The following is a 17,700-nucleotide window of genomic DNA, read 5'->3' on the forward strand; positions in this document are numbered from 1 at the left end:
TATCAGAAATTTTTAATGTTTGGGAAATTGACTATAAAATAATTAGCATTTGTGTTATACGTGTTATTCCCTTGAATATCACTTCTTTATTGCTCATCTTTACAAGTTACAACTTGTCTTACAACTATACATATTGTATATTTAGTTGCCTACCACGGCCCCGCTACAGCATTGTTAGTGACAACGGTGCTAATATAAAAATGCCATAATTGGGCACCTTCAAAAAGAACACCATCCATGTATTGCGCATACTTTAAATTTATGTGTTACAGATGCTCTAAAGTCAACCGAACCAGTAATGCGATTAATAAAAAAATGTAGAGCATTGGTAGCTCATTTTAAGCACAGCACAGTGGCATGTGAAAAATTAAAAAGCATGCAAAAACAAATGCTATACCCTGAATTAAAAGTAAAACAAGATGTATCTACTAGATGGAACTCTACTTTAATTATGGCAGAAAGACTATTAGCGATTAAAGACCCATTATCAGCCGCCATTACATCGCTACCAAGAGCTCCAGAATTTATTACAGCAACAGAATGGGATCTGCTGATAGATGTGGTATCCATTTTGAAGCCATTTGAAAAAATAACTATTGAATTATCAGGCGAAAAATATATAACAATGTCATTAATTATTCCTCTTATAAGATGTCTACAGCATTCGCTAAAAAGCCGCATTCCTAAAACGACCAGTGCAGAAACTTTACAACTTGTTTTACAAGATAATGTTAGAACACGACTTGGGATCTTAGAAACAAATTTACTTTGCTCAAAAGCAACGTTTTTAGATCCTAGATTTAAAAAAGCAGCTTTTAGTGTTGCAGAAAATGGTGACATAGTTCAAAAATTAATTATTGAAGAAATATCCTCTATTTTACAAAATAAAGGTGAGACAATTGAAAAACAGACCATAGAAACTACAACTGACAATACTGATGATAAAGAAAACATTTGGTCACACTTTGATCAAGAAATTGTCACTTTAAAAAGTATTTCAACACCATGCACGACTGCAGCATTGATGGTTACACAATATTTAGAGATCTCGCTTGTAGCAGGAACTCAAAATCCGATTGAATTTTGGAAGCGCTACAAAAGTGTACTTCCTGAAATATATCAACTGCATAAAAGATATTCATGCATTCCAGCTACCTCAGTTCCTTCAGAACGAGTATTTTCCAAAGCTGGACCAATTATAAATGAACGCCGAAACAGACTCTCTGGGAAAAACCTCGACATGATTATTTTTTTTAAATAGTAATATAAATTTGTTTAATTAATATATTTGTCATTTTTGTCATACTCATAAATTATTTAACGTGTACTATTTATAAAATTAATTATTACTGAATTATAATGCACGCCAAAATGCTTATCATGTCCATACTGTCCATAGTTTCCCTCACTTGATTCAATTCATTACTTTGAGTCTCAGTCAACTATCAGACGACTGTTCATTGTATGATCAGCGATTCTTCTAGAACAGCTGAATGAATTACTTGCATTCGACTAAAATGAAAATAATTATATTTTCATTTTATTTATTCGTTTGCTTGATAAATTCAGAAATCAACGAATATTATGATAGTTATTCAAACATTCGAATACTTGACAACAATCGAATTATTCTATAGTGTTCATAACTAATCGAATATTCGAATAGTTGGTAACAACAATCGAATTATTCGAATACTTACCAACTATCGAATTATTCGATAGTTTTTATTTGATAGTGCCCATCACTAATTTCAACGCCAACTAATGTTTACGGAACATAGTTAAATTTTGCAATGTGCCCTTAAACAGTGATTATCTTGGAAACGGAGAACTTTAGAGAAGATTGGTATGTATACCAAATTTATGTAAAAATCTCTGAGAAACTGTATCAAGTTGTGTGAGTTGTAAAAATTTGAACGATGAAAAAGATATGACTACTTTAAGGAGTGTTTTTTAGAGTAGGCAGCGCCATCTGAAAGATAGATCAAAACTAATACCAAATTATTATTTATCATCTTAAAAAATGATAATGTACCAATTTTCATGTTCCTAATGTAAGAGAAAGCGAAATTATTAATGAAAAACAAAAATAAAATATTAACTTTAACCATCTGTATCTTCGTTATTATTAACAATTGTACTAAGATAAATTGGGTTAAATCGTAATAATTTAACGTAAGGAATTCTGAAGATTTTGCACCAGTAACATAATAACATTTTTGTGCTCTCTTATTTGTTTGCTAAGGTGACTTGATCCGATTAAGATAGACGAATTTTTAACATTTTCTTCTATAATTCAAGAATGGATGGAGATATCGATATGCGGTTTTCACTACTATTTAGCAAATTTTATGGTGACTAAGGATCTGTCATGTAAAGAGTACCGTTCCATTTAACTTATTTTCAAAAATCACATAAATATGTAATCGCTGCAGATAATGCCCTCTAATTTGTTTTAAACCAAACGGTCTTAAATATCATTAAAAAGAGCATAAAATGCCCTTTCAAACAAGACCAACAATATTCAAATCGGTTGAATGGTCCATGAGAAATTAAAATGTAAACATTTGAAAACAGATTGGCCTCCCCCTCCCTTATTATGACAGATATGACAAATATCGCAAAACAAAAGCGATGCGGTATTATCCAAGCTACTTAGTAATGTTGTCAAAATTATAACTCATTGTGTAACTTTCTGAGAATATGCTGAGAATAAATGGCAGTTACGTCCCCTAGCGGTCGAATTACGAACTTCAAAATAATTTCCAGCTATTTCTCTTGCCCACTTTGCCTATAAACATTTTTTTCCCAAACCTCTAGGCCTTACCGTTATCGAGATACAGCCGCTCCGTACCCTTAACGGGGCACCTGTATATGTTACTTGCAATACCCGAATTCGGAGATTATCCGAAATTTTTACCTACAACGGGTTGTGGGTAAGCACGTTAGAATTATTCGTCTCAAACATAGTGGAAGCTTGTTTGCTAATTGCAAAAAACATTATTCCATTGTTCTATTGACAATGTGTGATGCTGACTATCGCTTCACATACATAAATGTAGGTCCATGTGGACCAGATTCCGATTCTTCTATATTCCGAAATACTACGTTGTATAGGTACCAAAATGCATAACGACGAACTAAATTTGCATGTGGCTGAAGTTAGATTCATATTCGAATCTGTACCAGATTCAGATTCATAAAATTACAGTTGACCAGACAAGTATTGAACATATCAATTAAAAAATAGTTTTCTGAAATTATAGAAGTTGTAGCAATCTGCGACTATCCTGGATAATTCGAATAGACCCTCTAGTATGTTCCCTGTCTATCCTCACCCTCAGATTTGCCGTGGGGACCGAGCGGTTCCTCGTTTTCAATAGCATACTTAGATATTATTTTCTCAATAACTAGAGACTGCAGCACCCTGGGACTAGTCTAGATTATTGCATTAGGTCCTCTGGTATCCTTGTAGCCCATCAGCAATCCCAGATTTGCCGTAGGGGCCGAAGGGTGAATTTTTTAATATTACTCGTTTTCAATATCAAATTTAAACATTATTTTCTCAATAACTAGAGACTGCAGCATCCTGGGACTAGTCCAGATTATTGCATTAGGTCCTCTGGTATCCTTCTAGCACACCAGCACCCCCAGATTTGCCGTAGGGGCCGAGGGGTGAATTTTTTAATATTACTCGTTTTCAATAACAAATGTAAACGTTATTTTCTCAATAACTAGAGACTGCAGCACCCTGGGACTAGTTTAGATTATTGCATTAGGTCCTCTGGTATCCTTCTAGCCCATCAGCACCCCCAGATTTGCCGTAGGGGCCGTAGGGTGAATTTTTCAATATTTCTCGTTTTCAATATCAAATGTAAACATTATTTTCTCAATAATTAGAGACTGCAGCACCCTGATACTAGTCTAGATTATTGCGTTAGGTCCTCTGGTATCTTTCTAGCCCACTAGCACCCCCAGATTTGATGTAGGGGCCGAAGGGTGAATTTTTTAATATTACTCGTTTTCAATATCAAATTTAAACTTTATTTTCTCAATAACTAGAGACTGCAGCACCCTGGGACTAGTCTAGATTATTGCATTAGGTCCTCTGGTATCCTTCTAAACCCACCCACACACCCAGATTTGCCGAAGGGGCCGAGGGATGAATTTTTTAATATCCCTCGTTTTCAAGAGCAAATTTAACGATTATTTTCTGAATAACTAGAGACTGCAGCGCCCTGGGACTAGTTTGGATTATTGCGTTAGGTCCTCTGGTATCTTTCTAGCCCACTAGCACCCCCAGATTTGATGTAGGGGCCGAAGGGTGAATTTTTTAATATTACTCGTTTTCAATATCAAATTTAAACTTTGTTTTCTCAATAACTAGAGACTGCAGCACCCTGGGACTAGTCTAGATTATTGCATTAGGTCATCTGGTATCCTTCTAAGCCCACCCACACACCCAGATTTGCCGTAGGGGCCGAGGGATGAATTTTTTAATATTCCTCGTTTTCAAGAGCAAATTTAACGATTATTTTCTGAATAACTAGAGACTGCAGCGCCCTGGGACTAGTTTGGATTATTGCGTTAGGTCCTCTGGTATCTTTCTAGCCCACTAGCACCCCCAGATTTGATGTAGGGGCCGAAGGGTGAATTTTTTAATATTACTCGTTTTCAATATCAAATTTAAACTTTGTTTTCTCAATAACTAGAGACTGCAGCACCCTGGGACTAGTCTAGATTATTGCATTAGGTCATCTGGTATCCTTCTAAGCCCACCCACACACCCAGATTTGCCGTAGGGGCCGAGGGATGAATTTTTTAATATTCCTCGTTTTCAAGAGCAAATTTAACGATTATTTTCTGAATAACTAGAGACTGCAGCGGCCTGGGACTAGTTTGGATTATTGCATTAGGTCCTCTGGTATCCTTGTAGCCCACCCACACACCCAGATTTGCAAATGTTTTAAACACAACGATTGTTTACACTATGCACAAGTTATAACAGCTATATCTCCACAGATATCGCACGTAGGTTTTTCATTAGAAAAGCAAACCTCCACAGGATTTTCAAACTGTTCTGGTCTCTCCTCTATATAGCCAAATGCAAACCAGGCGTATTTAAAAACATTAATAAATCGTGGGGAAGACAACTGGTTATGCGTTAAGGATTGCAATTTTAAAATATCTCGCTGATGCAAATTGACATCGTACTGGTAGAGAATAACTTGATCAGAAAATCTTCTAATGAAATAGAGAGATATCTAACCTATAAAAAAATCATCGTGGGAAATTGCACCAAAATCAACAAACAATTTTCGCAAAAAAAAAAAAAATTTTTGTGTGGTTAGGGTAGTTAACCCCAGCCACCCCTTAATGTCGTATAGGGTTTATTTTACTGCGTAAATCTTAATTTACATCTAATTAATGGTTTTCTTCAAAATATTGTTCAAAAGTGTAACAGTTTATCACATTATTCTTAAGGAAAGGGATTATTTATCATACCCCGTAACGTTGCAGGGGATGGTCAGAGGCAAATAAGAAAAAACATGTCATTAATACTTTTAAACGTACTATAAGGATACATAATACCGCCAAAATCGACAGGGTAGTTTTTAAAATATTCCAAAAAACTAGGGGTAGTTTACCCCCTGAAGCCCTCAGATATATGTGTGATATATCAATGGAAAGCTCTTTGAAAATGAATATCAGTTTACATTTACTACATTTCGATAACTATTTTCGTTTTCAACCTATAAGCGAATATATATATTTCGCCCCGATTTCCAACCCTTATAACTCGCCCAGGGGCTTTATTAGCACGTATAAAAAAATACATAAACCTTATTTTTGGCCATACTATCGCTGTACGAAATTTCAACAAAATCGGTGAGGGACAGTTCTGATACTTCCCTTGTTAGTAATGAAACTTGAACGATATGGATTCAAGGGACCAGCCAACGATATTATAACATTTTATTTAAATACTAGGTCACACTCTACTAAAGTCATAAGCTTAAAAAGTAAGACTGTAATTTCTACTAATAAAACTACACTCTACGGTATCTCACAGGGTAGTATACTGGGACCGCTTTTGTTCGTTATCTTTATAAATGACCTTCTACTCTTCGGCCTGAATTGTCACAAAACGAATTATGCTGATGACACCAGCCTTGTAATTACTAGTTCAACACTTAATGAAATGATCCATAAAACGTGTACTAATGTGTGAATTGTGGAAAATTGGTTCAGCCGCAATAAGTTAACTATGAATGGGTTTATATGAACGTGTGTGACTATGTTCAATTAGTTTCAATTTTTATTTATGTCTTTTTCTGTCTTAACCCTTTCGCGACTCCTGGTACACATATGCACCACTAAGTTAAAAGTCGCGAAAGGGTTAAATAACACTAAAATTTGTTCGATAATCTGGTGAAGGTTTTCAATGACGGAACTTTACAGTTCGCTAAATATACCACCAAACCTCTACGTGGCATTTTTACCAGCTTGAAAGATCGACCCGATGGTCTGAAAACCAACTTGATGTGTAAGATCAACTGTCAGGGTTGTTCCGGCTCCTACGTGGGTATGACCAGCCAATATCTTAAGAGGAGACTCGACCAACACCGTAGAGACTGCAGATTAAAAAAGTTGAATGCCACGGCCCTTGTGGAACACCATCTTACCACGGGACATACCTTCGATTTCGACAACTCCTCCATAGTATGTTTTAAACCCTCATACTATAAACGGCGTTTTCTTAAGATGTTCCACATCCTGAGTGAGCCTAATTCTGTAAATTTTCGCACTGATGTGCAAAATGTTAGCGACATTTATTGCAATTTGGTTAAGTTACATGTTGCTCGTCCCCCACCTCTCGACGATTCGTCTTTCGGGGAGGTTTGGTTTTGACCTTGGTTGGTATTCAAGTTTCCCGCCTTGTGGTTGGGGAATTGCCTTTTTTCCGCTTCTGTTGGGTTAGTATGGCTCTCGGCTGTTAATTGTCATGAATGTCACCTGTTGTTCTTGGTGTTGTGGTTTTGTTCTCGAATTTGATTGTTCCTATGCCATCGTGCTGGATTTTTGGTTTTGCGGCGGTTTTTTGGGCCGTTTACTGTCTGGCCACCTGTTTGACTTATTGGTTTTTGTATTTTTGCGACTTATAACCTCTATCTGTAAGTTAAGAAGTTAAGTTTTTTATTGTATAATTTGTTTGATTTGTTTCTTTTATTTTAAATAAAAAAGCGTTCCTCTGATGAAGAATTAAAAATAAAAATTCAAAAGCTAAGGTACTAGTAAAGGCGGTTTTTATTCACCCCACGGTTGATGATCCCAGTATTTGGCTCCGTACTAAAATTTGTGTTATTGCCTGTAATCAAGTGAAGATATTGGGACTGCAACCAATTTTGGGGGAAATTAAAAAACCTCCTTTAATCAATCCAAGCTTTCGATTGTAATTTCAATCATCATCAGGGAGTACTACAAACAATAAACGGAACAAAACGGTCAAAAATAAACCAAAAGGGGACGAAAGGCTCACACGAGCAATCGCTACTTACATTGAGAGGCTAAGAACGTCTAAAGAACGTTGATGTTAATGAAACCCCATATAAAAACATAACTTATCTACCAAACGGCAGTTGTTACTCAAAAGCGACGACGAAGAACACAAGAAACCTTAACAACGACGCCAAAACGCTACGACCATTATTGAGATCGATATTCGGCGAGAACGATCGATGAAGTACAAGGCGCCACCGTCTCTGGGGGAAAACAGGACAACACAAAGGTCACCACGTGAAATTAATACCAACTCCGGATCATAGGTGGCGTTGATCACTAGAGCAAATTTGAAAGAGGCGGGAAAGGAGTTAGGAAACAGAGACTCACAAAAGATCTTAAAACGAGAAAAATAAACGCTCTACCCTAATTTGGTACATACCAAAATCTTAAAAGTTAAAGCCCTCAGGCCAAAATTAACAAACGGCAGAAGGCCGACGCAACAATAGATGTTGGCTCAAATAGCTCACCCACGGAAGGGGAAGATACAAAATTAAAGGGGCAAGTTATAGAGGCCAAAAACCTGCCCTGTGTTAAAAATTTCGTAAACAAACAGGAAAATACCAAGTCAAAGAACAAGGTAACGACTACCAACCAAGGTTGGAGTCACTAAAACCATATTGCACCCAAAGAAGAATCACTCGAGGTACCATTGGAACCATCACCCTTAGATGCCAAAATCAACCCACAATAAATGTCGCTCAACCCCTGTGAGTCCGTTCTAAAATTAACTGTGTCTGAGGAAGACGCAATGTGAAACATCTCTAAAAACATCCTTTTGTAATAGACATTTTGTTCCGTTTATTGTTTGTAGTACTCCCTGATGATGATTGAAATTACAATCGAAAGCTTGGATTGATTAAAGGAGGTTTTTTAATTTCCCCCAAAATTGGTTGCAGTCCCAATATCTTCACTTGATTCCTAACGTAGTACAACCAGTACTTCCACCCACTTTATTGCCTGTAATATTTTTATTACAACAACTTATGTTAGCATTAGGTGTCTTCAAAAAAATAACGAATAAAGAAAGGTGGCACCTAGACCTATCGAGGCAAAATCCATTTCATTTTTCGACTGGTTACGCTGCGTGTTGGTTTTTGCGTTGCGTCTTGGCTTTGCTTTATTCGACATTTGTGACTCCGTATTGTTTGGTTATACTGTTACTACTTCACATAATATTTCCTGTGTTATATAAGGTGTTAGTTTATTTCATTTAATCATTTTCTTTGTCTTTGAAGGTTGGTTTGCGTTTGTCATTTCTTTATTACTTAAAATATTCGTTGTATTATTTTTTTATTACTATTAGAATTAGGTATTTTGTTGCTTTTTTGACATTATTCTGTTAAGAATCTTCGTTTCGTTCCAATCGTTTCTTATTATCTTTTTATCTTGCTATTTTAGCACTTGTTTTTTATTTTATTTTAGCAATTTTTTTTTTGATTGGCTGAGCTGTTGATGGTTCATTATCTCCGTTATCCACATTGTTGCGTCTTGGTTTAGTTGTCATTTCACGTTTGTCGTTCCGTATTGTTTGTTTAGTGTTGTTATTTCTCATTATATATCTTATTTTATATTAATTACGTGTTAGTTGGTTTCATTAACACCTTTTATTTGTCTTAGAAAGTTTATTATACTTTCTTTATTATTTGAATTTTTCATTGCGTTATTTTTATTATCATTAGAGTTAGTTACCTTGTTGCTTTTGTAACCTTATTTCGTTCAGAATCAATTGTTTCTTATTAACTTTTTAATTTGCTATTTCAGCACTTGTTTATAGTTCATTCGTTTCTTTTATGATTTCTTTCTTAATTCTTTGCGTTAGTTGCGTTCGCAGGTTTTATCTAAAAATCTGACCTTTCATAGACTCAAAAATGAAAGGAAAAAAAGGCTTTGATATTGACTCATTTGTTGATGAATTAGTGGTTATTATAAAAACGGGCAAGGGTTTCTTGTCTGATTTGGAAAAAACCCCAAAACGTTCGGGAGTGGACATATATTCTCTGTTGTGCAAAGCGTTGAAAATAAAGGATACATATATAAATAAAATAGGTTTATTTACCAATGTTAAAAGAAAGTATACGTTTATTCTATCAAAATATAATAACATTGAAATAAAAGAAAGATCCACTAATGCAAATGAAACTGTAATACTAAATAGTAAACGTTCGTCGCCAACTATATCGCAGCTACTTGTTTCTAACGTTTCATTATTTAGTAATATTCATGATAGATTAGATGGAGAACATTTATCAGAATCCTCTACTGATTATGAAACCTTTATAAGTAAGGCACAGCTACCGACATTACAGGTGGAGCCGTGTCAATATAAAAAACCGACCACAATCGATCAAGTCGTGCAAAACAAAACAGATTTCAATCTGAAAACAGAACATTTAATATATGTTTTTGATCAAAGTTGGCTTCACCACCAAAAAAGGAAATTAAATTTAAAGAAAATATTAATTCAGTTGGGAATTACATGCGTGATTATATTTAGAGGTTCACGTAGCAATACTAACGGTGATTATACTCACGTTATTTAATATGGTAAGTGCAAGCACGAACCCTGCAGAAAACTCAGATTTGAGTACATATTCATTGATAAATCTCTAAACATTGTTATTAAGTACGATAAAAAAATAACTAATCATAAGACGCAACATACCTACCAAGTTTGTAACATCGAAAGACGACAATATAAAGAAAAACTTGAGAGAAACTCAGCGTACTTAATCAGAATGGAAGACTTAAATAATATCGATGACACTATAGCAAGAGATGGTAATATGCAAATCGTAAGGTCACTACCCGTTTATCAAAAAATCAAAAGTGAAGGGAAAAGTGATACAGATTTTCAACTTGATGATTACACTGACATTCTGCTAACGGCCCTGCATGAAAACCTAGATGACAATAAATATATTCAATTTCCTAACAGTAGAGTTTTAGTATATCTCTTTTGCAAAAATACTATAAATAGTACAGTGCCGAAAGGAAATAAAATAAAAATATTTTTTGATGCAACCGGTTCACTGGTACGTCCTTACGTCACAGAAAAGGGCCGTCGTGTATATTACTATGCTGGAGTTGTAAATGTGAAAAGTCAAATAATCCCTATTTTTGAATTAATCTCTTCCATGCACGATGCCGTAACAAACTCTTCCTTTTTAAGTCATTTTAAAAACTTTGTCATTGCAAGGTGTCATCGAAAATGGCCTATAATTTCTGAAATTGTGACGGATTGGAGCTTTGCTTTAATCACAGGTGTTTGTCTCGCTCTCAATAATATGAGGTTATATGAGTATTTAAAGGTATGTTATAAATATGTGTGCGATCAAGACCAGAGCATACGCGACATTATTATTTTAAGAACATGTGTCGCTCATTTCATGAAGACGATGTCAAATTACCTACATAAAGCAAAAATTAATAAATTTGATACCCTGTTGGAAATAATTCACGAGCACACCCTGTACAATCTGAACGCGTGAAGATAAGTCCATAATATTTGCGGAGCACAAAGGTTTACTGTAGACGAGTTTATTCAGGGAGTTTCGAGTTGTTCCGTCGCGGCATTGTTGTCTGAGCCACCCTTCCAAGTGGAACATTCCGTCGCTATGGAGACCGAAGTGGATGGAAAATACCGGTCGTTTTTAGTGTGGTGTGAGGAACGAGGATCGCGCTCTTGTGCTCAGCGCTTTAGCGTCGTGTGTGTCCTCCTCAAGACAACTTGGAGCTGTTTTGCCACCGGCATGGGAAGGCGCACTCACTACGCGAACTGTCCACCGTACAGTTCGCGTAGTTTGGTAGATAGTGGACCGCGAGCGCGTCGTGCCATACAGCGGATTCCAGTAACACCCGAGCACCGCAGCATACGTCACGAGTGGGTCGACGCTAGGCATTAGTAGGTTGCCGAGTAGAGGGACATTTTGTTTTCCGACGAATCAAGATTCGAATTGAGCACCGGTGATGCGCGAATTTTAGTTCGTCGGAGCCGTGGTGATCGTCTACTCGAGCAGTATGTGCAAGAACGCCCTATCCACCGACAACCGAGCATTATGGTATGGGGTGCGATTACACACAGGACATTGATAACATTAATAGTCTAACATGTAAGGAACAGTGGCGGCAAAAGGTAAACAAACAGCGGACTCATTTCGATAAAAGAAACTTGAAGCTTTTTTGAATAAACATATCCTATTAAATGACCTATTAAATGATTACAACAACGATACAAATTATTTTGAAGATCAAGACGATATTGACGATCCACCCAGTTGTCATGATACAGAACATAAACATATCCACCTACAAAACAATTCGAACACCAAAATAGCTTGTTATGAAGATGATCTTGACGATCCATCTAATTTTCATGATATAGAATATAACTCATCATCCTCATCATTTTACAAATCAAGCACAGTGCCATGTTATATGAACGGACTGATATCTAATAATGAATATTACTTGAAAGCAATAATAAATCAAAATTTACAAAACACCCAACATTTTTGATTGGAATATACAAGTATCGTAACACCAGTATTAAATTAATGAGCGACGATTTTTTACGGCTACATTCAATTAAAAATTCTACAATAGTTAATTCAAAAACATTAACAGATAAGTGGTTGTCAGACTACTGCATCGATGCATTTGCGTTTTCATATTTAAAAAACATGACTAATTGTATTTATTACATAGATTCTGTTTCAGTACAATTTATGTTTTCCGGAAACGATTGCTTAAATTTAAAAGTATTTGTTGAAAATTTAAATAATTATAAGTACGTATTTATTCCATATAACGTAAACTCTAGTCACTGGATATTAATAGTTTTAAGTATGTCAGAAAAATTAATTTATTTACTCGATCCCGGTCAAACAAATACGGACAATAATATATTTAACAAAATTAAAAAGTTTTTCCACAGGTGTAATAAAACAAAAAGTCGTACTGAACAAATAAACATTAAAGGTTGGAAAATGGCTAAAGACCACAAATATCCTAAACAAACGGATAGCACAAATTGTGGAATATTTGTTATATATTTTATAAGCGTTATAAGAGAACGTGGCAATATTAATGATCTTTTTTATGAAAATAAACAATTGGATACAGAGGAATACCGGTTTGGGCTACAAACGTACTTGTTGGAAAATTCTGAAAATATTAAAAAGTACTGCCCTAGGTGTGGTCTCTATAACGAATCGCAATACATTTCTTGCAATCAATGTCAACGATGGTATCATTTTAAAAATTGTGCCAATATTCCACCAAACATGTCTTTTGAACAAGCGTCCCACGTTACTTTCATATTTACCTGCAATCTTTGTTCAATTTAAATGCTTTAATGTGTCTCAAAATTTAGAAAAGTGTCGTTCAAGTTTCATTAATAAAGAAGTAAAAGCCATATGAAAATTATAATTTCAAATCAAACTAAATATTGAATAAATTTTGAATATAATAATCTAGACCAGTCCCAGGGCGCTGTAGTCTTTAGTTCTTCATAAAATAATTTTTAATTTTGCTATTGAAAACAAGGAATTTTAAAAAATTCACCCTTCGGTCTCTACGGCAAATCTGGGAGTGCGAGTGAACTAGAAGGATACCAGAGGACATAATGCAATAATCTAGACTAGTCCCAAGGTGCTGCAGTCTTTAGTTATTGAGAAAATAATGTTTAAATTTGTTGAAAACGAGGAATATTAAAAAATTGACCCTACGGCAAATCTGGGTGTGTGGGTGGGCTAGAAGGATACCAGAGGACCTAATGCAATAATCTAGACTAGTCCCAGGGTGCTGCAGTTTCTAGTTATTAAGAAAATAATGTTTAAATTTGCTATTGAAAACGAGGAATATTAAAAAATTCACCCTTCGTCCCCTACGGCAAATCTGGGGGTGCTGATGGGCTAGAAGGATACCAGAGGACCTAATGCTATAATCTAAACTAGTTTCAGGGTGTTGCAGTCTCTAGTTATTGAGGAAATAATATCTGAGTATGCCATTAAAAACGAGGAATATTAAAAAATTCACCCCTCGGCCCCTACGGCAAATCTGAGGGTGAGGGTAGACAGGGAACATACTAGATGGTCTATTCGAGTTATCTAGGGTAGTCGAAGATTGCTACAACTTCTGTAGTTTCAGAAAACGATTTTTCAATTGATATGTTCAATACATATCTGGTCAACTGTAATTTTATGAATCTGAATCTGGTACAGATTCGAATATGAACCTAACTTCAGCCACATTACAATGAAGTATTTACATTATATCAATGACTAATAGTCGGGAATAATTCAAGATTAGGAGTCTCTGATTATATTTCATTGTGCTAATGAATATGCGCTCATAATAATGATAAACAGGGTTTTTAGTCTATGAACAAATCTTCATTGTGTCAACGAAAAACTTCATTGAGACAATGAAAATCAGTCAACAACCACTATTCAAATTTGATGAGTTAACGAATCTCAGCAATACAATAAAATAACTCCCGGTAAACAAACGGACGCTCGACATATTTCGATGATTAATTATTTTAGTGTCTATGGTTACTTGAAACTTTGTTCATCTAGATGACAAATAAAAGCAATCATTAATGTCTCAAGAATCTATTCCAAATAAACATAACGGTTTATCTTTAACATCAGTGTTAAACATCGATGAAATCCCTGTATCGAAATCTCCAATTTCAAAACATGTTTGCACACTGGATAATGATGGAAATCTGTCGGAGACGCACAATTGTTGCACACGTTTCAAAAGAGCATTTTGTGAATCACTTTTGTGCTCGGATATGAATCCCCAAACGAGACTCTATTTCAGAAGCATGCCGGAAATCGAAAGGGAACGAAAACGGCAAAAAAATTGTGGAGTATGGGTTATACATCCTTATAGTCCTTTTCGCTTGTACGTAGAGCTAATGATGATTATTTGCTTTTTTATTCACTTGGTCAATACTCCGTGGGATATGCTGTTCAACGTTATTTATAATGAACATCTGGAATTGGGACTGCATATATTACTGTTTTTAATACTTATTGTTGGTGTTTTGGATATAATATTGACATTTTATACTGGTTTTTTAGACGAGAAAACGTTGGAAGTAGTTTTAGATCTGGCCACGATAAAAAAGCGTCACTTAAAAAGCTGGTTTTTAATTTTTGACATTATTGCAACAACACCAATTGAAATTATTTTAAACTACGTTAGAGTTTATAACATTTATTATACGAGATGGTTACTCTTTTTATGCGTAACAAGACTTTTTCGACTTCCTACCTTCTTAATGTATATGAATAATGCTGCTGATGTAAGATTATTTTGAGATCTTAAAATTCGTAGTTTAATTCAAAAATTTAACAAAAAAACAAATTAAACAAATTTTGAAAGATTATGTTTTGATTTGCAGCTTTGGGACCTGAGCAGGAATGCGTATAAAATTACAAAGTATGCAATAATATCAATTTTGGTGGTTTCCTGGATTGGTTGTACGACGGCAATTGTATCAATGTTCTCTTATTACTATCATCCTGAATGTACGCACATGAATTGGGTTATCCAAGCGAAACTCGATCATGACAAAACGCATTTCGATGTTGTTATAACTATTTTATTTCGAGCAGTTAGCGCTCTTTTGAGTAAGTATAATATTGATAGGAAAAAAAGTATTATAATTATTGTTATTAAAGCTGTAAAACACGGAAAATTTCCCAACGTTACTTCAGAAGATAAATTATGTGCATCTCTATCGTTTCTCGCTGGATTTTTTATGTTTGCTTTCCTATTTGGTATTCTTTTTACTTACTTAAAACTTAATTAATCACTTATTAATTCGAAATATTTCTTTTAGTTTTAAACTTACAGATGATTATGGATAATTCATTGGCAGAGATGTCAAACTTTAAATTCTTCAATCAACTTCAACATTACATGAGCTCTATTCGTCTACCACCCATGCTAAAAAAGAAAATCAAAGATTTTTATGATTATAGATTCAGAAATAATTCTTTATATGACAATGACACTAAAAGGATGCTTTCAGGTATGTATGTACCTAATAGATAATATGAGGTAGGTATGTTCATGGAATAAATACAAGTTTTTATGTGTTAGATTGAATAATAATTCTTTGTTAGTCATTCTAGTATACAATGACCAAGTAACCAATCTATGGCATTGCAGAATTCATGATGATAACTGCACTTATTTTTATTGCCTTTATTAAAATTATTTCACTTATTTTATATAGGTAACTTATTAATTCCATTACAACTTAATTTATTACAGTTAGTGTTGCAATTTTATTACAATAATTTCTTTTATTTATTAGTTCGTCTGTCAAATATAACAGACTGGTGGATAGTGTATTATTCAGGGTGTCTCACGTAACTGGTTCATTAGAACTTTTTTAGCTTCCACTGTTCTGTTGAAATGTTGGTGGTTTTTAGCAACCATTTTATTTCTGTGAATTGTAGCATGTGCTACATTACTGCAGTAAAATTTTAATTTTTAACCATTTTCTATTGTTTATCGTTGATTTCATTGTAATTTGGATGTTATTTCTCATTTATTCTTGACGCGGTAAGAAATTTTTATTATAATTTCATTACAGATTTATTCTGATTTAAAAAACACGTGTCTTTAGTTCTTAAAAATGTTTTAATTATTGATTGCATCTTTTGTAGCGTCTCTGATGATGATATTATATCGAAACATGTAAGACAAAGATATTTAAATAAAAAAAACCTTTGAAAGTACAGATTACAATTTTCATTTTAATAATTCAACAACTGCTCAAAATGGATCTACTTAAACCTTACCATCTGAAATAAATAATAACCGTGACAGCCTTCGTACCTAAATAAATAAGTTATTTGTTTTTAAATACAACCTCTCGGTAACTCATAATTTATATAGTATATAGGTGTCCCGAAACTCAACGTTAAGCGGGCACCGGGCAACAGGCCAATTCATACCATGTCACTATAGAAGTCGCAAATCAAACAACAGACGTCGTTAGTTTTACGAAAAAAATATTAGTTTGATTGAGTAAGGTTGAAAAAACTTATGTCTATTAAGTAATTGTGGCAAGTAATTCTAAAGGATATTTAGTCAAGATTCCAAAATGGTACAACATTTACCATTTTTCTTTATATAAAAAATATTATAGCCTTAATATCTACAGAGAAATGTGGTTTCAACAAGATTAGTCATCGCTATTTTTTTCAGATAGCAATTCCCTATTTTTATAATGGAATAAAGTTTTTTCTAAATGTTTATAATAACCGCATGGGAACTGTTTAAAGATGTCCAATAGCGCATCACGAATTCACGGAGAAAGTTTATTTCTCTTTCCGTGTCGAATCTATTGGTGAGTACACGTGAGAAACATGTTATGAACGGCGCGGCGGACCAGCCGGGGGTGGGGTCGATTACCTGTGTCTGATTTACGACCTGTATTGGACGATAAAATAATGCTTTATTATCAACTAAGAAACGATGAAAGTTTCCGCCGAAAAAACTCAACTGTTTTGTTACCTGTCCCATTGTTATCTCCAACTTTCAATATTTTCTGCCTAGCAATTAATGAATTACTGCCCACAAAATGTTTATTTGAGTGTCAAACTGTCAAGTAGACGCCTTGTAATGCCCCCAGTGCGACGTCGTCGAAATTTTGACAATATCAATGACTGTGATAGGGGCCGACTTATTGGTATGGAAAAGAGGCGGGTCTCTCCTTCCGAGAGATTGGGAGAAGACTACAGTGGTTTGGATATGGTCTTTATGGTCCGAAGAAGGTATTCAGAGGCGCCGTCCTGCTGGAAGACCCGCCCGAAGAAGCAACTCACCTTAGCATCCTTAGGCGGATGGCTACCAGGGATCGATTTCAAACAACACGGTCGATTGCTGTGGATTGGACGAGAACTTTGAACGGACACATGTCGATGGCAACTGTTTACAGAAGAATATCTTCCTTTGGGCTTCATTCATACCATTCTTACCTTCGTCTTCCATTAACACCTCCCAATAAAGCAGCCAGACTTGCATGGTGTCAAGAACGTTTTGTTTATGGGTGAATGATGGTCGTAGAAGGGTGCAGCGGAAGACGGAATGTGGAATTCGTTCAAAGAC

The 17,700-nt window shown here is 34.9% G+C and overlaps 2 protein-coding genes across 4 annotated transcripts in view; both read left to right on the forward strand.

Annotated features, from left to right (window-relative positions):
* LOC111419553 (potassium/sodium hyperpolarization-activated cyclic nucleotide-gated channel 1-like) overlaps positions 1 to 17,700 on the forward strand; it is a 42,993-nt gene that overhangs the window by 14,635 nt on the left and 10,658 nt on the right. The window contains exons 1-5 of one of the 3 annotated variants that reach the window (XM_071194595.1): positions 14,153 to 14,608; positions 14,655 to 14,878; positions 14,978 to 15,206; positions 15,258 to 15,356; positions 15,419 to 15,610. In XM_071194595.1, coding sequence (XP_071050696.1) covers positions 14,855 to 14,878; positions 14,978 to 15,206; positions 15,258 to 15,356; positions 15,419 to 15,610 — 544 coding nt within the window. In that variant the 5' untranslated portion in view covers positions 14,153 to 14,608; positions 14,655 to 14,854. Of the gene's footprint in view, positions 1 to 14,150; positions 14,879 to 14,977; positions 15,207 to 15,257; positions 15,357 to 15,418; positions 15,611 to 17,700 lie in introns of those variants that run through there. The other 2 variants (XM_071194594.1, XM_071194596.1) reach the window with 2 other exon arrangements.
* On the forward strand, positions 452 to 1,261 carry LOC139432687 (E3 SUMO-protein ligase ZBED1-like). Its single transcript, XM_071201449.1, has one exon. The coding sequence runs from the start codon at positions 452 to 454 to the stop codon at positions 1,259 to 1,261; it is 810 nt and encodes a 269-aa protein (XP_071057550.1).

This window comes from Onthophagus taurus, chromosome 2 (genome assembly GCF_036711975.1).
Source record: "Onthophagus taurus isolate NC chromosome 2, IU_Otau_3.0, whole genome shotgun sequence".
Lineage (NCBI taxonomy): Eukaryota > Metazoa > Arthropoda > Insecta > Coleoptera > Scarabaeidae > Onthophagus > Onthophagus taurus.

What these genes read in the sequence shown, in the direction of transcription:
- LOC139432687 (XM_071201449.1), top strand. Translation starts at nt 452, where the DNA reads ATGGCAGAAAGACTATTAGCGATTAAAGACCCATTATCAGCCGCCATT.